Source organism: Jaculus jaculus, chromosome 14 (genome assembly GCF_020740685.1).
Source record: "Jaculus jaculus isolate mJacJac1 chromosome 14, mJacJac1.mat.Y.cur, whole genome shotgun sequence".
Classification (NCBI taxonomy): Eukaryota; Metazoa; Chordata; class Mammalia; order Rodentia; family Dipodidae; genus Jaculus; species Jaculus jaculus.
In genome coordinates, this window is record NC_059115.1 from 3,875,468 (window position 1) to 3,901,548 (window position 26,081).

The following is a 26,081-nucleotide window of genomic DNA, read 5'->3' on the forward strand; positions in this document are numbered from 1 at the left end:
GCCTGGGCTACAATGAGACTACCTCAAATGAAATAAAATATTGTATTTATTTATTTGTGTGTGAGAGAAAGAGGGAGAGGGAGAGACGGAGAAAGAGAGAGAGAGTGAGAAGGGAGAGAGAAGGTTGTGGCCATGCCAGAGCCTCTTGCCGCTGCAAACAAATTCCAGATGTATACCATGGGTACTAGGGAATCAAATATAGGTGGGCAGGCTTTGCAGGCAAGCACCTTTAACCACTGAGTCATCTCCCCAGCCTCTGAATAGAATTGTTTTTTTTTTTTTTTTTTTCCTCCAGGTAGGGTCTCAAACTAGCCCAGGCTGATGTGGAACTCACTCTGTAGTTCCAGGCTGGTCTCAAAATCACAGTGATCCTTCTACCCTGGCCTCCCAAGTGCTGGGTGGAATTTTCACATGAGCCTGTGAGCTTTTGATTTTGCACCTTTCATGAACACCAGCTATGGATCTGGACTAGGTAAGAGACAGCCTGATTACTACAGGGCATTGTAGTAAGATGGAGGGGACAGATGCATCCTCGAGTGTACACTTTTGAGGTATGGGACCCAGGGAGTTTGGGGGGGAATCTATGAGCATATGGGGGACTTGGAGGGTTTTCTGGAGGAGGGTACAAACCAGCTCATATTCAAAGGTCATCTTTCCCAGATTAAGAATTGGATGATCTTGGCCTAGAGAGATGGCTTAGCGGTTAAGCGCTTGCCTGTAAAGCCTAAGGACCCCGGTTTGAAGCTCAATTCCCACGTTAGCCAGATGCACAAGGAGGCACACGCATCTGGAGTTCGTCTGCAGTGGCTAAGCAGTCCTGGCGCGTCCACTCTCCTCTCTCTGCCTCTTTCTCTCTCTGTCTGTCACTCTAAAATAAATAAATAAAAATAAACAACAAAAATTTAAAAAAAAGAATTCGATGATCTGGGGCTGGAGGGGTGGCTTAGCGGTTAAGGTGCTTGCCTGCAAAGCCAAAGGACCCAGGTTCGATTCCCCAGGATCCATGTAAGCCAGATGCACAAGGGGGCGCATGCGTCTAGAATTCATTTACAATAGCTGGAGGCCCTGGCACTCCCATTCTCTCTCGCCCTACTTCTCTATTATAAATTATAAAATAATTAAAAAAAAAAAAAAGGCTGGGGCGTTTGGCTCACACCTTTAATCCCAGCACTCAGGAGGCAGAGGTAGGAGGATTGCAGTGAGTTCAATATCTGAGAATGCATAGTGAGTTCCAGGTCAGCCTGGGCTAGAGTGAAACTCTACTTCAAAAAACCAAAAAAATAAAAATAAAAATAAAAAATTCAATGATCCGGCTGATAAGTAAATCACCTCTATCTTTGGGTTTGATGGCTAAGGCCTTAGCTGTAGTGGGGGGTGGCCCTGGAGACTGGAGAAGCTACTCAGCATGACCAGTGAGTGCCCCCCCCCAACACTCCCACTTCCTGACCAGCATGGAAGGGTGACTTTTTCCCCTCCCCCTAGCCGGCACTCTGGAGTTTGTTCCACTCCCGACCTGGCTAGTGAGGAGCCTTAAGCAGTGTGACCAGTGACCCTTTAGCTTGACCTGCGACTCTCCCTTCCGACCAGGGACCCAGACTCCTCCTCCCTCACCCCCCACCCTCTCCCCACACCTGCCCCCACCAGCCTAGGGTTCTCCCTTCCCCCCAAGGTGGAGAGGGAAGGTCAGGGAGAGGAGGAAGAAAAGGGGGGTTACATTCCTTGGATTCCCTAGATGGGGGAAAGCTAGGGAGCCCGTGGAGAGTAGGGATCGAGGGAGGGGCACTGCATCCCCACCCCATCTTCTCCGAGGTCTAAGAGGAGCTGGGAGTTGAGAAACCGTTGAGCAGACAGAGCTGGTGCATTCCAGGTCACTGGGTCCTTCCAAGGCAGGACATATCCCAGTGAGCTGGCCACTACGGGAGGGCACCTCTGAGTGAAGCCAGACACTCGGGACACCTGTGACACTGAGAGGCGGCCGCTGGTTGTACAAAATAATAATAATAATAATAATAATTAAAAATCCACAGCTGAGGGCTGGAGAGATGAGTTAGTGGCTAAGGCATTTGCCTACAAAGCCTAAGGATCCAGGTTGGATTCTCCAGGTCCCACATAAGCCAAATGCACAAGGTGGCACATGCCTCTGGAGTTCTTTTTTATTATTATTATTATTATTATTATTAACAACTTTCATGATTATAAAAAATGTCCCATGGATATTTTTTATAATCATGGAAAATGCTAATAAAAATTAAAAAAAAATACAAAAAAAAATCCCATGGTAATACTCTCCATCTCTCCACTTTCTCCTTTGAATCGCCATTCTCCATCATATCCCCTCCCCCTCTCAATCAGTCTTTTATTTTGATGTCATGATCTTTTCCTCCTTTTATGATGGTCTTGTGTAGGTAGTGTCAGGCACTGTGAGGTCATGGATATCCAACATCTGGAGTTCTTCTGCAGTGACTAGAAGCCCGGGCGTGCCCATTCTCTCTCTCTCTCTGAAATAATAAAAATAAATATTAGAAGCCGGGCATGGTGGCCCACGCCTTTAATCCCAGCAGAGGTGGGAGGATCACCGTGAGTTCGATGCTACCCTGAGACAGAGTGAATTCCAGCTCAGCAGGGCGAAACCCTACCACGAAACACCAAAAACAAACCCAACAACAAAAATCCACTGGCTGGGAGGAGGAGGAGGGCGTGGTGGCTCAGGCGTGTAGTCCCAACTCTCAAGATGCTGAGGCAGGAGGATGACCACGAGTTCCAGGCCCGACTACAGCTACAGTCTCGGACAAAACAAAACAACTCCAGGCTGTATCCCCGGGTACGGGATGTATGTGAGCGCAGGTGGAAGTGGGGTGGACATGCCACTTTGGGAAGGAGTCTCCAAGCCTCCCCCACCCCGCCCGCCCAGGTGAGTGGGAAGGAAAGGGAATAAAGTGACCCCCCCCCTTCCCGCGTGTCCCAGTTCAGAGCACTGGTTAAACTGGTTGATCAGGTCCCCCCCCCCACCTCCTGCCCCGTCCACCCTTATCCCGGGTGCCGGTCAGCGTGGCCGAGGGGGACAGCCTTGGGGCGGGCGCGGTGGCTGGATGGAGCCCCGCGTGTGCGCGCGCGCGCGCGGCGGTGGGAGGTCCGCTCGGGGCAGCGGGAGGTCCTGGCCGTGCGCCCAGGCTTGGGGTGCTGGTGATGGTGATCGGGGGGGGGGGGAGAACGGGCCGGAGGAGGAGGAGGAGGAGGGGGGACGGGGCGTGGCCTGGGGGCGTGGCCTCCGCGGCCAGCCGCCGCCGCAGCCGCAGCCCGGAGCCTCGCCCGGGCTCAGTGTCCGTCCGCTGCCGCTGCCCCGGGAACATGGAGCCGCCGGACGCGCGCGCTCGGCTGCTGTGGCTCGCGCTCCTGCTGGCGGGGCACCCAGGTAGGGCTGGCGGAGTGCGGGGGGGGGTGAACCGAGCCGAGATCGGGGTGTTGCTGGTGGTGGTGGCATGGGGGGGGCACACCCCCTCTCCCACTTAGGAAGGCCAGGAGGAACAGGTTTACTTTACATCCTTAAAACAAAAAAAAAAGCTGGGTACCTCGGGGAGGAGGGACGGGGAGGCACTGCGATGGACTCAGCGCTTGGGGGTGACCACAGCGCAGGGGGATGTGGGGGGGGCAGATAACGGGAGCCAGCAGCCCCTTCTCCGGAATCACTCAGAACCGCCCCTTCCCACACCCTCAATCCCAGGAGCACTGCGACATCCCCCCCCCTCCAATTCGGGGCTCTGTGACTCCTGGTCCCCCCCCCAGACCCTAGAATCCAGGTTCCCTCAGTAGCTGGAATGGCTTGTGTCACGACCCCCAGGGCCAAAAACCCCTAGCGCTGTCCGTTAGATTGTTCTCAAGTTTTGAGGGTTCTCAAAGAAACCTGGGGAGCCTTTAATCCCTGCTCTCGGGAGGCAGAGGTAGGAGGATCGCTGTGAGTTCGAGGCCACCCTGAGACTCCATAGTGAATTCCAGGTCAGCCTGGGCCAGAGTGAGACCCTACCTCGAAAGGGGGGGGGGGAGAAGAATCCTGGGGCGGGGGGTAACCCCGAAACTAAAACAGCTTTTCTTAACAATCTGAGTTTCCCCAGCCTGAATTCAGAGCGTGGAGTCTCTGAAGGACCCACCTCCTCCCTGGGAAAGAGCACGGGGGGGGGTGGGTACCAACCCTGGCGAGGGCCAGTGGAACACAGTGTTTCCTAGTGACAGGGCCCCTCTTCCTGAGGCCCCAGATAAACCCACACACCTGCGTGGAAGAGGGCCCGAGACAAGAGGGACCTGGACAGACGACATCTGTCTGCTGGAGCTCAGACCCGCTCTGGGCACCAGCTTAGTGCCACACCAGCTCCCCTGGGGCAGGCTGGGGCCAGAGGTGGGTGCCTGAGAACCCGGGCCCATGGCGTAAGCAGGATAAAATCAGTGGGTCCCCAGGGGTAGGCCTGAGCCAGGCTGGGCGGGAAAGGGAGGTTTGCAGAAATGAGAATGAAATGATGCCAAGTGCCAAGATACCCGCCCAGAGGGTAAAAACGGAGGGCGGGGGGGGGGAGGTGTTGGTTTTCTAGCAAGAAGAACTATGCCATCTGCTGGGACTGTGATGGGATCGGGAACCTTCCACTCTCCCATGGTCACCCAGACTGCCATTCCTCAGAGCCCCCTGGGGACCCAGGAACCCAGCCCTTTCTCTCAGTACCCAACATACCAGCCTCGCCCCTATCCTGTATCCAGGTGACTCACAGTACCCTCACTGCCATAGTAGTAAAAAGTAAAGGAGTCGGGGGGGGGGGCGACAGGGGGGCGGGCAGGGGGCTCTGGCGCCAAGCCGGGCAGGTCTCAGCCAGCTTGGCCCTCCCACATTCCTGAAACCTGCCCAGCCCTGTCCCCCTTCACCACGCCCACACAACCCATCCTGCTCCTGGCCCAGCAGCGGGCCCACACCCCAGCCCCCCACGCAAGCTCAAGGAGATACGCTCCAGGAGCGCAGAAACTGAAGGGAAACAGACAGGGAAAAGACAGTGAGACTCTCAGAGAGAAGACTGGGGTGGTCAGAGATGGAAAGAGAACCGTTCTACATCCCCACCCCTCAACCCAGGTCTGGCTGTGCCCTCGAGGGGCAGGTGGAGGTGGAAAGGCCGGCGCAGGTGGTGTGTAACCCCGGAGCACGCAGTCCTTAGAGCAGCCGCGGGCTCAGAAATGCCAAAGAGGAAGAAAGGAGCCATGTCTGTGTTGGGGAGGCCTTAGCTTGGACTCCTAGGTCTGAGTGAAGTAGAACTGGGGTCTGGACCTCCAGTTCTTGGGCAGGAGGAGGACCTAGTCTGGACCCCTGTGTCTGAGGGAGGAGAGCTGGCTTCTGGAAACCCAGGTTTGAGGGAGGAAGCCAGGAACAGGGGACATTATTTATTTATTTATTTCTAATTAATTCATTAATTTACTTTATCTGAGAGAGAGGGAGAAGCAGACAGAGAGAGAGATAGAATGGGTGCGGCGCGCCAGGGCCTTTGGCCACTGCAAATGAACTCCAGATGCTTGTGCTACCTTGTGCGTCTGGCTTATGTGAGTACTGGGGAATCAAACCTGGGTCCTTTGACTTTGCAGGCAGGCCCTTTGCGGGCCCTCTTCCACGCAGGTGTGTGGGTTTATCTGGGGCCTCAGGAAGAGGGGCCCTGTCACTAGGAAACACTGTGTTCCACTGGCCCTCGCCAGGGTTGGTACCCCCCCCCCCCGTGCTCTTTCCCAGGGAGGAGGTGGGTCCTTCAGAGACTCCACGCTCTGAATTCAGGCTGGGGAAACTCAGATTGTTAAGAAAAGCTGTTTTAGTTTCGGGGTTACCCCCCGCCCCAGGATTCTTCTCCCCCCCTTTCGAGGTTAAGCTAAGCCATCTCTCCATCCCTATTTATTTATTTATTTATTTATTGGCAAGGTTAGAGCGAGGGAGAGAGGGAAAGAACAAGAGACGCACCGGAACTAACTCCTGATGCATCCACCATTTTATGCGTCTAGCGTTATTATTATTATTATTTTATTTTTTGGCTTTCAGAGGTAGGGTCTCACTCTAGTCCAGGCTGACCAGGAATTCACTATGTAGTCTCAGGGTGGCCTCAGACTCTCAGCAATCCTCCCACTTCTGCCTCCCCAAGTGCTGGGATTAAAAGCATGCGCCACCATGCCCGGCTGCATCTAGCATTATTTACACGGGTACTGGGGAATCGAACCCAGCGCGTCATGCTTTGCAAGCAAGCCCTTTAAAACCCTGAGCCATCTCTTCAGCCCTGGAAACAGTTACACTACTGTCCTCAGGTGCCCAGGCTGAGGTACGCGTTTCGGTGCCCCCGCTGGTGGAAGTGATGCGAGGAGAGCTGATCACCTTGGACTGCTCCCCTCTGGAGACACCTGAGCACTTTCTGCTGGAGTGGTTCCTTGTGAGTGTTTGGTGAGGGGGGGGCCTGCAGATGATGTAGGAAGGAGGGGGGTGCCAGGCTTGTGTGTGGGGGGGGGGGGTGAGGGCATTATCAATGCTCACATTGATCTGCTGAGAGCCCAGAAGGACCCTAAGAGATTCATCCACAAGCTGCACATCTATTTTGTTTCCTTTTTTTTTAAGATTTTACTTTTACTTATGAGCGAGAGTGAGAGAGAGAGAATGGCCATGCCAGGGTCGCTAGCTACTGCAGACGAACTCCAGATGCATGTGCCACCATGTGCAATCTGGCTTACGTGGGACCTGGAGAATCAAACCTGTGTCCTTAGGCTTCACAGACATGCACCTAAACCGCTAAGCCATCTCTCCAGCCTTGCACTGCTGTTTGACAGGTGGGAAAACTGAGGCCCAACCAGGGTGACAGGATTCTCCCAGGTCCCAGGCGTCTAAGCAAGGCACAGTGTAGTGGGAAGATAATGACTCTTCCTGCCTATTCAGAATAGGACACGAGCCAGGTGTGGTGGCGCACACCTTTAATCCCAGCACTTGGGAGGCAGAGGTAGGAGGATCACCATGAGTTCAAGGCCACCCTGAGATTCCATAGTGAATTCCAAGTCAGCCTGGGCTGCAGCGAGACCCTACCTTGAAAATAAAGCAAAACAAAATAGAATATAACACTGGCCTTAGGGAGAAACACCTAAAGCAAGAAACAAGACAGAGAGACCTGGAGGAAAGATGGAACATAGAGGACTGGGAGGGACGGGGTGGAGACAAAAGGATGAGAGAGAAGGTGGTTCAGCCTGCAGTTCCAGGTGAGCAAGCCGCTGGGGCAGGAGGACCAAAAGTTAAAGGCCAGGGGTCTGGGAAGGTGGCTCAGAGGTTAAAGTCGTTTGCCATTGGGTTGAAGGCCAACCCGGGGCTACAAGAGTGAGGTCCAGGTCAGGCTAAGCTAAACTGAGACTCTACCTTGAAAGAAAGAAAAAAGAAAAGAAAAGAAAAGAAAAGAAAAGAAAAGTCGTGCTGGAGAGATGGCTTAGCGGTTAAGGCGCTTGCCTGCAAAACCAGAGGACCCAGGTTCGATTCCCCAGGACCCATGTCAGCCAGATGCACAATGGGGCACATGCATCTAGAGTTTGTTCGCAATGGCTGGAGACCCTGTTGCGCCCATTCTCTCCCTCCCTCTCTCTCTCTCTCTCTCTCTTTCTCTGACAAATAAATAAAAATAAAATATATTTCTAAAAAGTCAGCCTTGCCTATATAGAGAAAACTTGCCTCAAAATTTTAAAATTTACGTACATTTTTAAAAAATACTATCGTATGAGCATCTATAATCACCCTGTCTGAGATAAGATGGGAGGCAAAGAAAGGAGAGTCCCCCCAAAGCTAGCCTGGCTCCAACAAGACATCCTGTGATAGGGTCCAATGCTGGCTCAGGCTGACCTGGAAGTCACTCTCGTCAGAGCTTGGCTCGAACTCACAGTGGTTCTCCTACCTCTGCTTTCCCAGTGCTTGAATTAAAGATGTACACCATCATCCCCGGCATCCTAAAACTTTTATTAGTTTTGTTTTTGGGTTTTTGTTATCTGAGGTAGGGTCTCACTGTAGCTCAGGATGACGTGGAATTCACTATGCAGTCTCAGGGTGGCCTCAAACTCAAGGTGATCCTCCTACCTCTGCCTTCCGAGTGCTAGGATGAAAGGCGTGCGCCACCATGCCTGGCAAATTTTATTAATTAATTTGTTTGCACCTGTATGGGTGGGAGAAGTGGAGCCTCTTGGCTTTGCAAATATCAGACGCTGTTGCCAGTTTTTTTGTGTCTAGTTTATATGGGTGGAAGGGGAATTGAACCCTGGGCTGGCAGGCTTTGCAAGAAAGTGCCATGGACCACAGATCCATTGTCTCAGCCCACAAAGATTTTTCAAAATAAAATAAAATTGAAAAAGATCTGGGGATGTAGCTCTATAGCACAGCACTTGTCTAGAGTCCACAGTGAGGGGCTGGGGGCGTGGCTCAGAGGTAGAGCACTTGTCTAGATCCACAGTGAGGGGCTGGGGCGTGGCTCAGAGGTAGAGCACTTGTCTAGATCCACAGTGAGGGGCTGGGGGCGTGGCTCAGAGGTAGAGCACTTGTCTAGAATCCACAGTGAGGGGCTGGGGGCGTGGCTCAGAGGTAGAGCACTTGTCTAGAGTCCACAGTGAGGGGCTGGGGGTGTGGCTCAGAGGTAGAGCACTTGTCTAGAGTCCACAGTGAGGGGCTGGGGGCGTGGCTCAGAGGTAGAGCACTTGTCTAGATCCACAGTGAGGGTCTGGGGGCGTGGCTCAGAGGTAGAGCACTTGTCTAGATCCACAGTGAGGGGCTGGGGGCGTGGCTCAGAGGTAGAGCACTTGTCTAGAACCCACAGTGAGGGGCTGGGGGCGTGGCTCAGAGGTAGAGCACTTGTCTAGATCCACAGTGAGGGGCTGGGGGCGTGGCTCAGAGGTAGAGCACTTGTCTAGAGTCCACAGTGAGGGGCTGGGGGCGTGGCTCAGAGGTAGAGCACTTGTCTAGATCCACAGTGAGGGGCTGGGGGCGTGGCTCAGAGGTAGAGCACTTGTCTAGAGTCCACAGTGAGGGGCTGGGGGCGTGGCTCAGAGGTAGAGCACTTGTCTAGGATCCACAGTGAGGGGCTGGGGGCGTGGCTCAGAGGTAGAGCACTTGTCTAGAATCCACAGTGAGGGGCTGGGGGCGTGGCTCAGAGGTAGAGCACTTGTCTAGATCCACAGTGAGGGGCTGGGGGCGTGGCTCAGAGGTAGAGCACTTGTCTAGAGTCCACAGTGAGGGGCTGGGGGCGTGGCTCAGAGGTAGAGCACTTGTCTAGATCCACAGTGAGGGGCTGGGGGCGTGGATCAGCAGTACTGAGCTTGTCTAGCATGTGAGAGGTCCTCAGTTCAATCACTAGTAGTTAAGAAAAGGAAGAGAACTGTGAGTGATGGCTCATGCCTTTAATCCCCGCACTTAGGAGGCAGGGGTAGAAGGATCACCATGAATTCAAGGCCACCCTGATACTACAGTATGGATTCCAGGTCAGCCTGCGCTAGAATGAGACCCTACCTCAAAAAAAAAAAAAAAAAAAAGTAAGAAAAGGATGAAAATGGTCTGCAGAAATAGAGATAGCCCAGCCAGCGGTTAAGGCACTTACCTGCAAAACCTAAATCAGAATTTGATTCCCTAGCATTCTTGTAAAGCCAGATGCTCAAAGTGGTGCATTCATCTGAAGTTTATTTTCAGTGGCCAGAGGCCTTGGTACACCCATTCTCTCTCTCTATCTCTTTCTCTCTAAAATACATAATAAAATATTTTTTAATGAAAGGAAGAGGGTGAGGGAGGAAAAGAGGGAGAGAAAGAGACAAAGAGAGAGGAAGGAGGGAAGGACCAAGCTGTGGAAGGACAGAGTTGGTAAGTAAGGTGGGCATCCCAATCTAAAATTGCCCCCTTCACCCGGCACAGATTGATGCCTCTGGGAAACGTCACCTCTTGGCCTCGGCGGAGAAGCAGGGCTCAGAGCTCCAGAGCACCGTGCATGACCCTCGGGGCCGCAGACCCCCGTACAAGCTGGACTCCCATGGCCGCCTGGGGCTACCCGATGCCCAGGTGGGCGATGCCCGGGACTATGTGTGTGTGGTGAAAGCCGGGGCAGCAGGCACCTCGGAAGCCACAGCACGGGTCCACGTGTTCGGTGAGTGTCCGTAGGCACCCTCAAGAGGAGCCAGGCAGTGAGGGCACCTGAGGAGGGGCTTCTGACATAAACATCTCCCCACAGCAAAACCAGAACCCACCGAAGTGACTCCCAACAAAGGAACGCTGTCTGTGATGGAAGAATCCCCCCAGGAGGTACTTGGGGGTCACCTGACGTTATGAGGGCTAGGTTAGAGGGGCACAAGGCCATGTCTCTTTTCTTGTCTGGTTTGGTTTTTGTTTTTATTACTTTTTCTGGGGGGGAGGTGTTGATTTATTTATTAACTGTTTAACATGTTAAGATTATTTATTTATTTATTTATTTATTTATATGCAATCAGATAGAGGAGAGAGAGGATGTTGGGGGACCCGTTGCCACTGCAAATGAACTCCAGATGCATGCGCCACCTTGTCCCAGGATGACCATGAAGTCATGGTGATCCTGCTGCCCCTGCCTCCCCAGTGCTGGGATTAAAGGCATGAGTCAGTAGGATCACCATGAGTTCGAGGCCACCCTGAGACTACATAGTGAATTCTAGGTCAGCCTGAGCTAGAGTGAAACCCTACCTCAAAAGAAAATTTTTTTTTTAATTTAGTACTAACACATGATGTATTCATACAAAATATGTTGTTAGTAATAATAATAATATTAAAATATTTTTTTATTTATTTATTTGAGAAAAAAGAGAGAGAGAATGGTACACAGGGCCTCTAGACACTGCAAATGAACCCCAGACACATGTACCACCTTGTGCATCTGGCTTATGTAAGTAATGGGGAATCGAACCTGAGTCCTTTGGCTTTGCAGGCAAGCACCTTAACTGATGACTCATCTCTCCAGCCCGCCTTCAAGTTTATTTTAAATTAAATTTTTTTTGAGGTAGTGTCTTTTGGTCTAGCCCACACTGACCTGGAAACTCATTCCTCACTCTGTAGTCTCAGTGTAAGGAGTGCTGAGATTAAAGGCATGGGCAGTCGTGCCCAGTTTGTTTTATTTTCTTTCTCTTTCCTTTTTTTTCTTTTTTTTTTTTTTTGAGGGAGGGTCTCACTCTAGCCCTGGCTGACCTGGAATTCACTATGTAATCTCAGGGTGGCCTCGAACTCACGGTGATCCACCTATCTCTTCCTCCCGAGTGCTGGGATGAAAGGAGTGCGCCACCATGCCCACGCCCAGCCAGTTTAGCCTTTTGAAGGCTGGCGTCACAGGTGTGTGCCCCCACACGTGGCTCTGGGCTTCTTAATGTGGGCAGTGAGGGCCAGGAGCTATTTATTGCCTTCTGCTCTTGGGGACAGTGAGTCCAGAGTCCTGTGTCTGAAGGGCATAAACTGGGGATTTGAGGAGCAGCGGACTTCAAAGTCCTGGCACCACCCCCAGAGCTGCATGCCCCTTGTCTGCCCCAGATTGCCACCTGCAGCAGCCGCAATGGGAACCCAGTCCCTCAGATCACATGGTATCGGAACGGGCAGCGTCTGGAGGTTCCCACGGAGATGAACCCAGGTGGGTGATGAGCAGTCCAGCGGCTGGGGCACCGGATGATGGCCAAAGTGCGTTGTGCGTTGTGTGTGTGGGGGGGTAGCTGACCGCCTCCTGCCCACTTCTCTCACAGATGGCTACATGACCAGCCGCACCGTCCGGGAGGCCTCAGGCCTCCATTCGCTCACCAGCACCCTCTACCTGCGGCTCCACAAGGCCGATCGGGAGGCGACCTATCACTGTGCGGCTCACTACAGCCAGCCCTCGGGCCAGCACGGGCGCCTGGACAGCCCTGCCTTCCACCTCACCCTGCACTGTGAGTCCGTGGGAAGCCTGATCTCAGATCCCATCTCACTGAGGCCCAATGCCCCAAGTGGACCTGAGGCCTCGCCCTGTCCTCTACCTCCTGGTAAAATTGGGCTGGGGTTGACTACTGACATCTGGCCCCTGACCTCAAATGGCTGCCCAAGCCACAAAACTGACTGTGACACACTACCAGCTTACCTCTGCCATTGAATTGGGTCCCCATATGACATCCAGTCCCAAACCTCACACTGACCTTGGTGTGCGTGCACACTTAGCATTAAGTGCGGGCCTGCCAGGTGTGACGGCACACGCCCCCGTCATCCCAGGACTCAAGAGGCAGAGGTAGGAAGTTCAGATGTTCAAGACTAGGCTGGACTAGAGAGTGAGAGAGCCAATTTCAAAAACAAAGGAGCTGGCGTGTTGGCTTCCTCCTTTAATCCCAGCACTAAGTAGGCAGAAGTAGGAAGATGGCTAGGAGTTCAAGGTCACCCTGAGACTACGTAAATTCCAGGTCAGCCTGGGGGGAAGCTGGGTGTGGTGGTGCACGCCATTAATCGCAGCACTCGGGAGGCAGAGGTAGGAGGATCGCCATGAGTTCGAGGCCACCCTGAGACTACATAGTGAGTTTCAGGTCAGCCTGGACCAGAGTGAGACCCTACCTTAGGGGAAAAAAAAAGTCTTCTAAGATTTCATATATCATAGCCACCCCCTTTGATGTAGCACTGACATCTCACCCGTAACCCACCATCCTGAAGCCGTGACTTGATCTCTTTTCCTGCCTTCCCATAGATCCCACGGAGCACGTGCAGTTTTGGGTGGGCAGCCCTTCCACCACAGAGGGCTGGGTGCGTGAAGGTGATGCTGTCCAGCTGCTCTGCCGGGGTGACGGGAGCCCCAGCCCAGAGTACACATTCTTTCGCCTCCAGGTGACCCATCCTTCCGATTCCTGCAGAGTCCACCGAGCCCCTGACCACTAGTCATACTAACCTGTTTGCGGTGGTGCTGGTGATGGAACCCAGGGCTTGGGTGGGTTGCTTGCTAGGCAAGTGCTCTACCTCTGAGCCACGCCCCCAGCCCCTTATTGTGGATCCTAGACAAGTGCTCTACCTCTGAGCCACGCCCCCAGCCCCTCACTGTGGATCCTAGACAAGTGCTCTACCTCTGAGCCATGCCCCCAGCCCCTCACTGTGGATCTAGACAAGTGCTCTACCCCTGAGCCACGCCCCCAGCCCCTCACTGTGGATCTAGACAAGTGCTCTACCTCTGAGCCACGCCCCCAGCCCCTCACTGTGGATCTAGACAAGTGCTCTACCTCTGAGCCACGCCCCCAGCCCCTCACTGTGGATCTAGACAAGTGCTCTACCTCTGACCCAGACCCCAGCCCCTCACTGTGGATCTAGACAAGTGCTCTACCTCTGAGCCACGCCCCAGCCCCTCACTGTGGACTCTAGACAAGTGCTCTACCTCTGAGCCACGCCCCCAGCCCCTCACTGTGGATCTAGACAAGTGCTCTACCTCTGAGCCACGCCCCCAGCCCCTCACTGTGGACTCTAGACAAGTGCTCTACCTCTGAGCCACGCCCCCAGCCCCTCACTGTGGACTCTAGACAAGTGCTCTACCTCTGAGCCACGCCCCCAGCCCCTCACTGTGGATCTAGACAAGGGCTCTATTGCTGACCCCTTGAGTCACAGCACTACCTGGTACAGGTCTACTCAGGCTCCCTATGAATGAACCATGCCCAGAGCCTCTGCTACTGATTTTAATCTAAATGTGTTTGGTTTGGCAAGATACCTAACATGGTGACCCAGGCTTGATTCAATGATTTGACAGAAAGAGACAGAGAGAGAGAGAGAGAGAGACCATCCCAGGGTCTTGCCACCACACACAAACTCCAGATGCACGTGCTACTTTGTGCATCTGACCTCCTGTGGGTATTGGGGAATCGAACCTGGGATGTCAAGCTTTGCCAGTAAGCGCCTTTAACCACTGAGCAATCTCCAACTAGTGACCGAGGACTTAAAAGGCCCTCTGTCCCTGACTTGAGATGGTTCTAACTGAGCAGTTACCCAACCTACGTGACCCCGCCCCTGAGCCCTGGCTGGAACGCCCTCTATCCAAGTGTGGCACTGGCTCGGTGATCCCTGCCCCAACCGTGGGGTGGCTCCTGAGTCCGTTCTCTCGCTGGGTCACCCAGGATGGGAAGGAGGCCGTGCTGAACGTGAATCTGGAGGGGAACTTGACTCTGGAGGGCGTGCGTCGGGGCCAGAGCGGCACCTACGGCTGCAGAGTGGAAGACTATGATGCCGCCGAAGACGTGCAGCTGGACCAGACCCTGGAGCTGCGTGTCGCCTGTAAGTGCCCCCGGGGGGGGGGGGACCCCGCAGAGAGCAGTTCCAGAGCACGCTCTTCACTCCTCTCTCACAGGGAGATAGCCCTTGTCCTTCCTACCACCTCCAACGGGTACCTGGCCAGCTTCACCATCAGCCCCTTGGTCAAGGCTGTGCACTCGGCACATGCCAATCTCCTCTCTTCATTGCTTCCATAAGTCTCGGTCCTTTCTGCCATTCATTTCTTCTTCTTCTTTAATTTAGCACTTTTCCATCTTACCTGTTCTCTTTATTTCAGTTTTTTTTTGTTTATTTTTTATCTACTTATTTGAGAGTGACAGAGGAAGAGGTAGAGAGAAAGAGGTAGAGAGAGAATGGGCGCGCCAGGGCTTCCAGCCTCTGCAAACGAACTCCAGACGCGTGTGCCCCCTTGTGCATCTGGCTACCGTGGGTCCTGGGGAAATCGTGCCTCGAACCGGGGCCCTTAGGCTTCACAGGCAAGCGCTTAACCGCTAAGCACCCCCTTTTAAAATTTTATTTATTTTATTTATTTAGGAAGAAGTGAGAGAGAGAGAGAGAGAGAGAGAGAGAGAATGGGCACTCCAGGGCCTTCAGCCACTGCAAATGAACTCCAGACACATGCACCACCTTGTGCATCTGGCTTTACGTGGATGCTGGGGAATCAAACCCATGAGCCCAGTAGACAAGCATCCCAGCATAGTAGGAGAATGGAAAGGCAAGCTCTGGCCAAGACACTTTCAGGCACATTACTTTATCCTTTTATATATGTATGTATGTATATATGAGTGTGGATAGATAGATAGATAGATAGATAGATAGATAGATAGATAGATAGATAGATAGATAGATAGATAGATAGAGATAGAGATAGACATATATATATATATATATATACACACACATACATATACACACATACACACACACACACACTTATTTATTTATTTTGGTTTTTCGAGGTAGGGTCTCACCGTAGCTCAGGCTGACCTGGAATTCACTGTGTTGTCTCAGGGTGGCCTCAAACTCTCGGCGATCCTCCTACCTCTGCCTCCCAAGTGCTGGGATTAAAGGTGTGCGCCACCACGCCCAGCTAAAGTCTTTCTTTTCTTTTTGAGGCACGGTCTCACTCTAGTCCAGGCTGACCTGGAACTCAACTCTGTGATCTCAGGCTGGCCTCAAATTCACAGAGGTCCTCTTCTATTTCGATCTCTGTCTTTTGATGTCATGATCCTCCTACTTCTGCCTCCCAAGTGCTGGAATTAAAGGCATGCACCACCGTGACTGGCGGTTTTAACTTTAAGCCATGCAATTGCTAAAATGGTGGAGCCGGCCAGGGGAGTTTGGGATTACTAGGATTATGGGATTATGCATAGCCCCCTCCCCGAAACCAACTCAATCTTGGAGGTCTGCAAGCCTAATCTATGGTGAGCCCCTTGGGATCCACAAATGTTGGGAGTGGGGAGGCCAAGGAAGACCGGGGTAAGCAGAGGGAGAAGTCTTACTGTGTTTAAAAGAAGCAGCTGAATGTCGGGCATGGTGGCACATGCCTTTAATCCCAGCACTCGGGAGGCAGAGGTAGGAGGATCACTGTGAGTTCGAGGCCACCCTGAGACTACAGAGTGAATTCCAGGCTAGCCTGGGCTAAAGTGAGGCCCTACCTCGAAAAACCATAAAAAAAGAAAAGAAAGAAGAAAAGAAAAGAAACCAGTTGAGGGATGGCTTAGTGGTTAAGGCACTTGCCTGCAAAGCCAAAGGAGCCAGGTTCTCAATTCCCCAGGACCCACGGAAGCCAGATGCACAAGGTGGCACATGCGTCTGGAGTTCTGTTGCAGCGGCTGGAGGCCCTGGTGTGCTTATTTTCTCTTTCTCAAATAAATAAATTTAAAACAAAAATACTCTTTAAAGCCAGTCGTGGTGGCGCATGCCTTTAATCCCAGCACTAGGGAGGCAGAGGTAGGAGGAGGCCAAGCGTTAGAGGCCACCCTGAGACTACAGAGTGAATTCCAGGTCAGTCAGAGGAAAAAAAAAAAAAAAAAAAAAACTTAAAGAAAGCAGTTGGACATCAAGGTGGCCCTTCACAATTGTCCCCAGTTGGGACAAGGGGGCTGGGCTTCGTTGGCTGTGTGCTGCACAGGGGAGGGAGCATGACCTTGGGTGAGGGTGAGGCCCTTCCCAGGGAAGGCTGACAGCTGAGTGCCGACAGTTGCCGTCCCACAGCAGCTGGGGGAATCAGTCGTCAGTGTTGGAAGGGAGATCTGGGTGTCCACAGTGGCAGGGGCCGGTGGGGGGGAGGTTCTTGGGAGAAGGGGACACGTGGATGAGAAGCTGTGTAGCAGTGTTGGAACCACAGAGAGCTGGAGGCAGTCTCTTCAGTGCAAAGGCCCTGAGGCCGGACCGGACTGAGTATATGGTCCAAAACAATAAGCAAAAGAAAGGTTCCCAGACTAAACCGGGAAGGAAGGGAATGACTGCAGAGGTGGACCAGAGCCAGAGCAGACAGGATCTTATAGGCTGGGTGAAGGAATTTGGCCATGATGCCAAGTATGCTGGCGAGCCAGATGCAAGATTTTAACTGGAGAGGTCTGATGAGTGTGTGCTTTGAAAATATCCCTCAGGGGCTGGAGGGATGGCTTAGTGGTTAAGGCATTTGCCTGCAAAGCCAAAGGACCCAGGTTTGATTGCCCAGGACCTACATAAGCCAGATGCACAAGGTGGCACACACATCAGGAGTTCGTTTGCAGTGGCTGGAGGCCCTGACATGCCCATTCTCTCTCTCTCTCTCTTTCTTTCTTTCTTTCTGTCAAATAAATAAGTAAAAATAAAATATTTAAAAACAAAATATCCCTCAGGCTGCTTGTTGGAGGTACAGTGAAGAGGTCTTAGACTACAGACAGTAGTCAGGGTTCAAAGGGAGGGAAGTGGGATGACCCTTCTCCAAAGACAGAGAACTTCAAGTACTTTTTTTGCTGGGTTTTTTTTTTTTTTTTTTTTTTTTGAGACAAAGTCTCACCATGTGGCCTCAGACCAGCCGGAAGTGTTTATATTTTGAGATGACAGAAATGGAAGCTAGGGTCTTACTGAGGCTAGATGCGTGCTCTACCACTGAGCTATATCCCTAAACCTGAGCACAGTTTCTCTCTCGCTTTTAGCCCACGCTGATCTGGAACTCACTCTGTATTCTCAGGGTGGCCTCAAACTCATGGTGATCCTCCTACCTCTGCCTCCCGAGTGCTGGGTTTTAAAAATATTTTATTTATTTATTTGAGAAAGAGAAAGAGGCAGACAGAGAGAGAGAATGGGCACATCAGGGCCGCTAGCCACTGCAAACAAACTCCAGATACATGTGCCACCTTGGGCAGCTGGCTTGCAGGCAAGCTTCTTACAATTAAGTCATCTCTCCAGCCCTGCCTCTTAAATTCTTTTCCCCACCTCTTCCACAATGGACCTGAGCCTTGGAGGGTGTGATAGAGATGTCTCTTTGAGTGTTGAGCACTCCTCTGTCACTTCTTCTCAGCACTATGACTTTTGAGTTACCCCAGTGTTGCAGTCTGGTTCACATTGCTGGTAGAAATCACCCAACCAAAAGTAGCTTCTGGGAAAAAGAGATTTATTTTGGCTTACAGGCTTGAGGGGAAGCTTCATGATGGCAGGGGAAAACGATGGCATGAGCAGAGGGTGGACATCACCCCTTGGCCAACATAAGATGGACCACAGCAACAGAAGGGTGTGCCAAACACTCGCAAGGGGAAACTGGCTTTAATACCCATAAGCCCGCCCCCAACAATACACTCCCTCCAGGAGGCATTAATTCCCAAATCTCCATCAGCTGGGGAGCTAGCATTCAGAAGACCTAAGTTTATGGGGGACACCTGAATCAAACCACCGTGTACACCCAGTGGTCACCGCCATCTGAAAAGAGAAGCTTCTCTAACCAGAAGTGAGAGTAGCATCAATATATAGGTATAGACATTTTTTTCTATTTTTTTATTTATTTATTTATCTATTTGTGAGTGACAGACAGAGAAAGGGGGAGAAAGAGAGAGGGAGAATGGGCACACAAGAGGGCCTCCATGAAGTGCTTGCATGGCAATTTAGGGCCTAATATATGCATTTATTTTTATTTCTTTTTTTTGTTTTGGGGTTTTTGTTTGTTTGTTTGTTTGTTTTTTTGTTTTTCGTTTTTCAAGGTAGGGTCTCACTCTAGCCCAGGCTGACCTGGAACTCACTGTGGAGTCTCAGGATGGCCTCGAACTCACGGTGATCCTCCTACCTCTGCCTCCCAAGTGTTGGGATTAAAGGTGTGCACCACCACACCTGACTATTTTTGTTTCTTTATTTGAGAGAGAGGCAGAGATCAAGAATGAGTGGGTGCACCAGGGCCTCTAGCCAGTGTAGACAGAATCCAGATACATGCGCCACCTTGTGCATCTGGCTTATGTGGGTCCTGGGGAATCGAACCTGGGTCCTTTAGCTTTGCAGGCAAGTGCCTTAACTGCTAAGCCATGTCTCCAGCCCAATATATGCATTTAACGAATATAGTAGTCATTATTCCCCTAGGGCTCATGACTTCCCCAGCCATAGGCTTTGGAATAGGTTTTCAGTACCAGGCATGTACTCCTTCCCATGGAGATGGCCTCTGTTCCAATTAGAGAGTGGTTGGTTTCCTCCATAACACACATGCCACTATTGCACCCGTTGGCACATTTGGCACTTAAGGCTTGCAGAGTCCACTGCTGTTTACCACTTTTGATAACTTATCTCTACCATAGGGCTGCATGCATCGTAGTTCAGTACATAGTCCTACTGAAATACTGTTATTCCGTCAGGGTGTAGAAGGGGGAGGAAAGGGCAGTGATTTGATCTTAAGGATGGGACAGAGGGGCTGAGGAGATAGCTCAGCAATCAAACCCTTGTCTAGGATCCACAGTAAGGGGCTGGAGCCATGGCTCAGAGGTAGAGCACCTGTCTAAAATCCACAGTGAGGGGCTGGGATGTGGCTCAGAGGTAGAGCACTTGTCTAGAACCCACAGTGAGGGGCTGGGGGCATGGCTCAGAGGTAGAGCACTTGTCTAGAACCCACAGTGAGGGGCTGGGGGCGTGGCTCAGAGGTAGAGCACCTGTCTAGAATCCATAGTAGGGGCTGGGGTGTGGCTCAGAGGTAGAGTACTTGTCTAGAGTCCACAGTGAGGGGCTGGGGGCATGGCTCAGAGGTAGAGCACTGTCTAGGATCCACAGTGAGGGGCTGGGGGCGTGGCTCAGAGGTAGAGCACTTGTCTAGAACCCACAGTGAGCGGCTGGGGGCGTGGCTCAGAGGTAGAGCACTTGTCTAGATCCACAGTGAGGGGCTGGGGGCGTGGCTCAGAGGTAGAGCACTTGTCTAGAGTCCATAGTGAGGGGCTGGGGGCGTGGCTCAGAGGTAGAGCACTTGTCTAGATCCACAGTGAGGGCTGGGGGCTCAGTGTATATTATGTAGGTTGTGTGAGACCCTGGGTTCTGTCCCCAGCACTGCAAAACTTTAGGCTCAGAGGGCAGTTTGGAAGCAAAGTACCCAACTTAGAGCGTACATTGGAGTCTGTCATCCAGATTATCCTAGACAGCCAGACAGATGGACACGCCAGAGATCTGGTGGACTGGGAAGAATTATGAAGACCATGCAATTCTCTGCTTAGGACCATCCTCTGGGTGTATGTGTTTGGTTTTTCAAGGTAGGGTCTCACTGTAGCTCAGGCTGACCTGGAATTCACTATGTAGTCTCAGGGTGGCCTTGAACTCACAGCGATCCTCCTGCCTCCGCCTCCCGAGGGCTGGGATTAAAGACATGCGCCGCCATGCCTGGCTTAGAACCATCCTTTAATGTGACGCCCCGGAGAGGCCCTGGCTGAATGAACAAGGAGGAGGGGCATGTGACCATCTGTCCCTCTACCTGCAGACCTAGACCCCCTGGAGTTGAGCGCCAGTGAGAAGCTCCTCGTGTTCCTGAACAGCAGCCGCACGGTCGTGAACTGCTCTGCAAGAGGCCTGCCGGCTCCCACCGTGCGCTGGACCAAGGTGACGGGGCAAGGAGCCTCGGGACCTCGGGCTGTGCGCCCGCGCCCCTCGCCCTCTCACCGCCCTGCCCGGCTTCCTTTCTGCTCTTTCCCAGGACTCAGTGCCCTTGGAGGATGGCCCGGTGCTCTCACTGGGGTCTGTTACCTTCGACTCGGCCGGCACGTACACATGCGAAGCCTCCACTCCCACGGTGCCCCTCCTGAGCCGCACCGAAAGCTTCCAGCTAATGGTCCAAGGTTTGGGTTATGGAAACAATGACTGTCTTTTTATTTATTCGTTTTAATTTTACTTATTTATTTATTTATTTATTTCAGAGAATGAGAGAGGATAAGAGGGAGAGAGAGAGAGAGACAGAGTGGGCATGCCAGGGCCTCCATCCAGCCACTGCAAACGAACTCCAGAGACGGTGCACCACCTGGCTTATGTGGGTCCTGGGGAATCGAACCAAGGTCCTTTGGCTTTGCAGGCAAATGCCTTAGCTGCTAAGCCATCTCTCCACCCCTACGTATTTATTTATTTATTATTATTATTTAAAGTATTTGTTGATTTTGCTGGGCATGGTAGCTCACACCTTTAATCCCAGCGCTCCCAACACTCGGGAGACAGAGGTAGGAGGATCGCCATGAGTTCAAGGCCAGCCTAAGACTCCGTAGTGAATTCCAGATCAGCCTGGGCTAGAGCAAGACCCTACCTTGAAAAAAGAAATTATTTATTTGAGAGAGAGGAAGAGAGTGGGCATACCAGGGCCTCCTGCTGCTGCGAAGGGACTCTAGACCTGTCATTTTGTGCATCTGGCCTTACATGGGTACTGAAGAATCGAGCCCTGGTCTTCAGGTTTTACCAGCAAGTTCATTTAACCACTGAGCCATCTCTCCAGCCAGATTGTGTCTTTTTTTTTTTTTTTTTTAAGAATCTTAATCTAAGAGCTGGGCATGGTAGCACACGCCTTTACTCCCAGCACTCAGGAGGCAGAGATAGGAGGATCACCCTGAGTCCGAGGCCACCCTGAGACAACATAGTGAATTCCAGGTTAGCCTGAGCTAGAAATCCTACCCTGAAAATCCAAAAAAAAAAAGAAGCTCACCGTAGCCCAGGCTGACCTGGGACTCACTCTGTAGTTACAGGCTGGCCTTGAACTCAAAGCAATTCTTCTATCTCTGTCTCTTGAGTGCTGGGATTAAAGGCATATGCCAACACACCTGGCTTTTTTATTTTATTTTTTATTTTTATAGCTAGGCTAGCTGGCCAGCAAACCCCAGCGATACCCCTGTGTCCATTCCCTCTCAGCCCTGGGGTTACAGGCAGGCATAGCCACATCGGGCTTTTTTGTTTTGTTGTATGTTTTTATGAAGTAGGGTCTCTCTGTAGCCAGGCTGACCTGGAACTTATTCTGTAGGCAAAGGCTGGCCTCAAACTCACAGTGATCCTCCTACCTCGACCTCCCAAGTGCTCGGGTTAAAGGAGCCTGGGCTAGAGAGGTGGCTTAGCAGTTAAGGCACTCGACTGCAAAGCCGAAGGACCCCTGTTCGACTCTCCAGATCCCACATAAGCCAGATGCACAAAGGTGAGGCAAGCGCAAGGTCACACACGCCCACGAGGTGGCGCGAGTGTCTGGAGTTTGAGTGCAGTGGCTGAGGCCCTGGCGTGCCAGTCCTCTCTCTTTTTATTTATTTATATATTTATATTGTTTATTTTTATTTATTTATTTGAGAACTACAGACAGAGAGAGAAAGAGGCAAATAGAGAGAGAGAGAGAGAGAATGGATGCGCCAGGGCTTCCAGCCTCTGCAAACGAACTCCAGATGCGTGCGCCGCCTTGTGCATCTGGCTAACGTGGGTCCTGGGGAATCAAGCCTCGAACTAGGGTCCTTAGGCTTCACAGGCAAGCGCTTAACCGCTAAGCCATCTCTCCAGCCCCCAGTCCTCTCTTTGTCTCTATGTCTCTCTCGCTCGCTCACTCACTCTAAAGTAACTGAATAAAAATAAAGGGGAACGCCACCACGCCAGTCACATGTCTGGCTTTTGACATGAGTGATGGAACGCAGGTTCCCTACGGTTGCTCAGCAAGCGCTCTGCCTTATCCAGTGAGGCACTTTCTGAGGACTCCCCCCCCGCCCCGCGTTGCCTTCTGCTCCATTCCCCCCACTTCTCTCTCCCAGTCTGTGCCTTCCACTCACTTTCCTGCTGTCTCCATTACACACAGGATCACCAGAGTTAAGCCCACAAGAGATGGAACCCAGAGCAGGGGACACCTGGACAGAAGGAGACGAAGTCAGACTGGTTTGTTCTGCCCGAGGCTATCCAGAACCTAAACTCACCTGGAGCCAGGGAGCCGGCACCGTAAGGAACTTTGTTCATCGCTGTGACCTTTCCCTAAATCCCTGGGGGGGTGAGGAGAGAGGCAGGTCTGCCCTTCATCCTTCCAAACTCCCTGTCTCTTGCACTTCCTGGGGCAGGGTAGAGACATCCTTTACCTGCCTTAACCGCCGCCCACCCCCCCCACCCCAGCCCTTGATCACAAGAGGCTGATCCTGACCTGGTCCTCCACAGCCCGCAGAACCGCCCTCCGAAGGCAAAGGATGGATCAGCAGCTCGCTGACCGTGAAAGTGACCAGCACCCTGGCCCGCGAGGGCGTGTCCTGCGAGGCCTCCAACATCTATGGGAAGATCGGGCACGCCTTCCACTTTGGCGCCGGTGGGTATCCCAGAAGGGAGGCGTTGGGTGGGCTCACTGGTAAACCTGTCCCGGCAGCTGGCTGAATCCCTCCTCTGTGTCCTGTCCGCACAGTGGCCCCCCAGACCGCCCAGGCTGGCGTGGCCGTCATGGCCGTGGCTGTCAGTGTGGGTCTCTTGCTGCTCGTGGTGGCCGCTTTCTACTGCATGAGACGCAAGGGACGTCCTGGATGCTGCGGGCGTGCGGAGAAGGCGGCCCCGTGAGTGCTGACGAGATCTGAGTCCCATTCCCACCTCAGCCGCGTCCTGTCTTTAAGTCCCAACCCCGCTAAACCTCTCCCGCTCCTCTGCCATCGAAGGCTCAGCCTCCCCTGTTCACCTCCAACCCGTTCTTACCCCAAGGACAGGCGGCCCACTCGCCCCAAGACCCCCAGTCCTACCCCAGCCATGCCTTACTCCACTCTGCTCATCTCCTCTCCACCCCCGCCATCTAATCGCACCTCTAATCTGTTTTATTAGTTGGTTGGTTTGGTTTACAGCATTAGGGAGGACACTCAGACCTTGCATAGGCCAGCAACTACTCTACCTCAGAGCCACGCCCCCAGCCCCTCACTGTGGATCTAGACAAGTGCTCTACCTCTGAGCCACGCCCCCAGCCCCTCACTGTGGATCTAGACAAGTGCTCTACCTCTGAGCCACGCCCCCAGCCCCTCACTGGGGATCTAGACAAGTGCTCTACCTCTGAGCCACGCCCCCAGCCCCTCACTGTGGATCTAGACAAGTGCTCTACCTCTGAGCCACGCCCCCAGCCCCTCACTGTGGATCTAGACAAGTGCTCTACCTCTGAGCCACGCCCCCAGCCCCTCACTGTGGATCTAGACAAGTGCTCTACCTCTGAGCCACTCCCCCAGCCCCTCACTGTGGATCTAGACAAGTGCTCTACCTCTGAGCCACGCCCCCAGCCCCTCACTGTGGATCTAGACAAGTGCTCTACCTCTGAGCCACGCCCCCAGCCCCTCACTGTGGATCTAGACAAGTGCTCTACCTCTGAGCCACGCCCCCAGCCCCTCACTGTGGATCTAGACAAGTGCTCTACCTCTGAGCCACGCCCCCAGCCCCTCACTGTGGATCTAGACAAGTGCTCTACCTCTGAGCCACGCCCCCAGCCCCTCACTGTGGACTCTAGACAAGTGCTCTACCTCTGAGCCACGCCCCCAGCCCCTCACTGTGGATCTAGACAAGTGCTCTACCTCTGAGCCACGCCCCCAGCCCCTCACTGTGGATCTAGACAAGTGCTCTACCTCTGAGCCACGCCCCCAGCCCCTCACTGTGGATCTAGACAAGTGCTCTACCTCTGAGCCATGCCCCCAGCTCCTCACTGTGGGTTCTAGACAAGGGCTCTAGTACTAGGCTCTGTTCTCAGCTCCTCTTTTACTATTTGGAGACAAGCTCTCTCTAAATTGCCCAGACTGGCCTTACACTTATCCTGTGGTTCAGGCTGTCCTGAGCCTCCCGAGTGCTAATTAAAAGACGTGCACCACCAGGCTTCACATCATTTTCAGTCCGGACCTTGTCCCATCCTGCCCAAAACAGAGTCATCCCCACCCTGCCCAAAAACCAGCCACTAAGTAGTGGTTAGTCCCTACAGCCAGCACCTCCAATGGCAGTCTGTCACCCTCCACTCCCTTATCCACATCCTAAGCCCACCCTGCGGCCAGTCCTAATAACCAGCTACAGCCACACCCCAGTCTGTCCTCCCCCTTACTCCTAACCAGCTCCAACCCCATCTCACCTCATCTAAAACATCCTTAGCAGTCCTCAACTTTTTTTTTTTTTTTTTTAAGCCCTGGCTAACCTGGAAATCATTATGTAGTCTCACTGTGGCCTTGAACTCACAGCGATCCTCCTACCCCTGCCTCCCCAGTGCTGGCATTAAAGGCGTGCGCCACCACGCCCGGCTCAACTTCTGCCCACAAGCAGACCGGGCCCCATGTCCAGCCCTGCGCTCCCTCTTAGGGGAACCAGCCCGGGTACCATCGCCTCCCTCCCCACCCCACCCTCTCAGTTCCTTCCCCAACAGCAAGCCCTTCTCTTCCCACTGCCCTTCTCCTAGGCCGCCCGGAGAGCCCGAGCTCAGCCAGTCTGGCTCCGAGCAGCCCGAGCAGACAGGCCTTCTCATGGGGGGACCCTCTGGGGGTGCCCGGAGTGGCAGCAGGGGCTTTGGAGATGAGGTGAGTGGGTGGAGGTCTGGGATCCCTACAGGTAACCCGCTAGGCACAGCCTTAGGGGGGTTTACCCTAAGCTGCCCACTCTCGTTCCCCAGTGCTGAGCCCCGTGACCTCCCGGGGACATTCGCTGGACCTGGAGCTACTACAGGCATCCGAAGCCTGCCTTTGCGCGCACGCCTCCACCTCCTTCCTTCTGCAGCCTCGGCCCACCCTTCCTTCCTCTGCCTGTTGGGCAGGTCTCCGGGAGGGAAGGACAGAGAATGCGGGTTGGGAGGGAGGGGGGGCCCTTTCTCCAGGGAGTATGACTCTCCCAGGCCCCAGAATAGCTCCTGGACTGAAGCCCAGGGCCCCGGGGCCGGGGATGAGGCACTGAGGGGTCGGCGGGCCGGGGCTATTTTTACCTCCTGTCTCCCTTGCTGGTCCCCCCCTACCTGACGCCCTGCTGCGTAGTCTTGACACTGGATCCCCCCTCCCTGCCCTCCCCCACCTACCCACCCCACCCCAAGCCCATCATCCGAGGAGACACTGGAATAAATGCTGTCACACGGACACTTTCCTGTGGCCAGATCCTCCCAGCTCTCTCCCCATCAGGGCAGGGTGGGGGTGTGGGGGTGGCCACCCAGGCGAGGTTCCCCTCCTGCTGCAGAGCCCTGTCCACTCGGGAGCGGGCTGATGTCATGGAGAAAGAAACGAGACCGAGGCTGGCGAAGGAGAGAGAGCCAGTAGGCATGGAACGTGACTCAGCGGGGCCGAGCCTGGCAAGGGAGACAGGTGCCAGGGGTCCGAGTGCTTGCTGGCTCGGCCCCTGTGGACCAGTGCCCAGTGCTTGCTTGTGAGGGTGGGGTGCTGTCCCCTAA

General features: G+C 53.3%; 1 protein-coding gene across 1 annotated transcript; it reads left to right on the forward strand.

Annotated features, from left to right (window-relative positions):
* Window positions 1–3,304: 3,304 nt before the first annotated feature.
* Window positions 3,305–25,713, forward strand: Bcam (basal cell adhesion molecule (Lutheran blood group)). Its single transcript, XM_045134441.1, has 15 exons — window positions 3,305–3,412; window positions 6,313–6,434; window positions 9,920–10,148; window positions 10,233–10,303; window positions 11,549–11,645; window positions 11,755–11,937; window positions 12,717–12,853; window positions 14,122–14,278; window positions 20,205–20,323; window positions 20,418–20,559; window positions 22,527–22,663; window positions 22,874–23,018; window positions 23,112–23,256; window positions 25,110–25,227; window positions 25,320–25,713. The coding sequence occupies exons 1-15, from the start codon at window positions 3,349–3,351 to the stop codon at window positions 25,323–25,325; spliced, it is 1,872 nt and encodes a 623-aa protein (XP_044990376.1). The 5' UTR covers window positions 3,305–3,348; the 3' UTR covers window positions 25,326–25,713.
* Window positions 25,714–26,081: the final 368 nt, after the last annotated feature.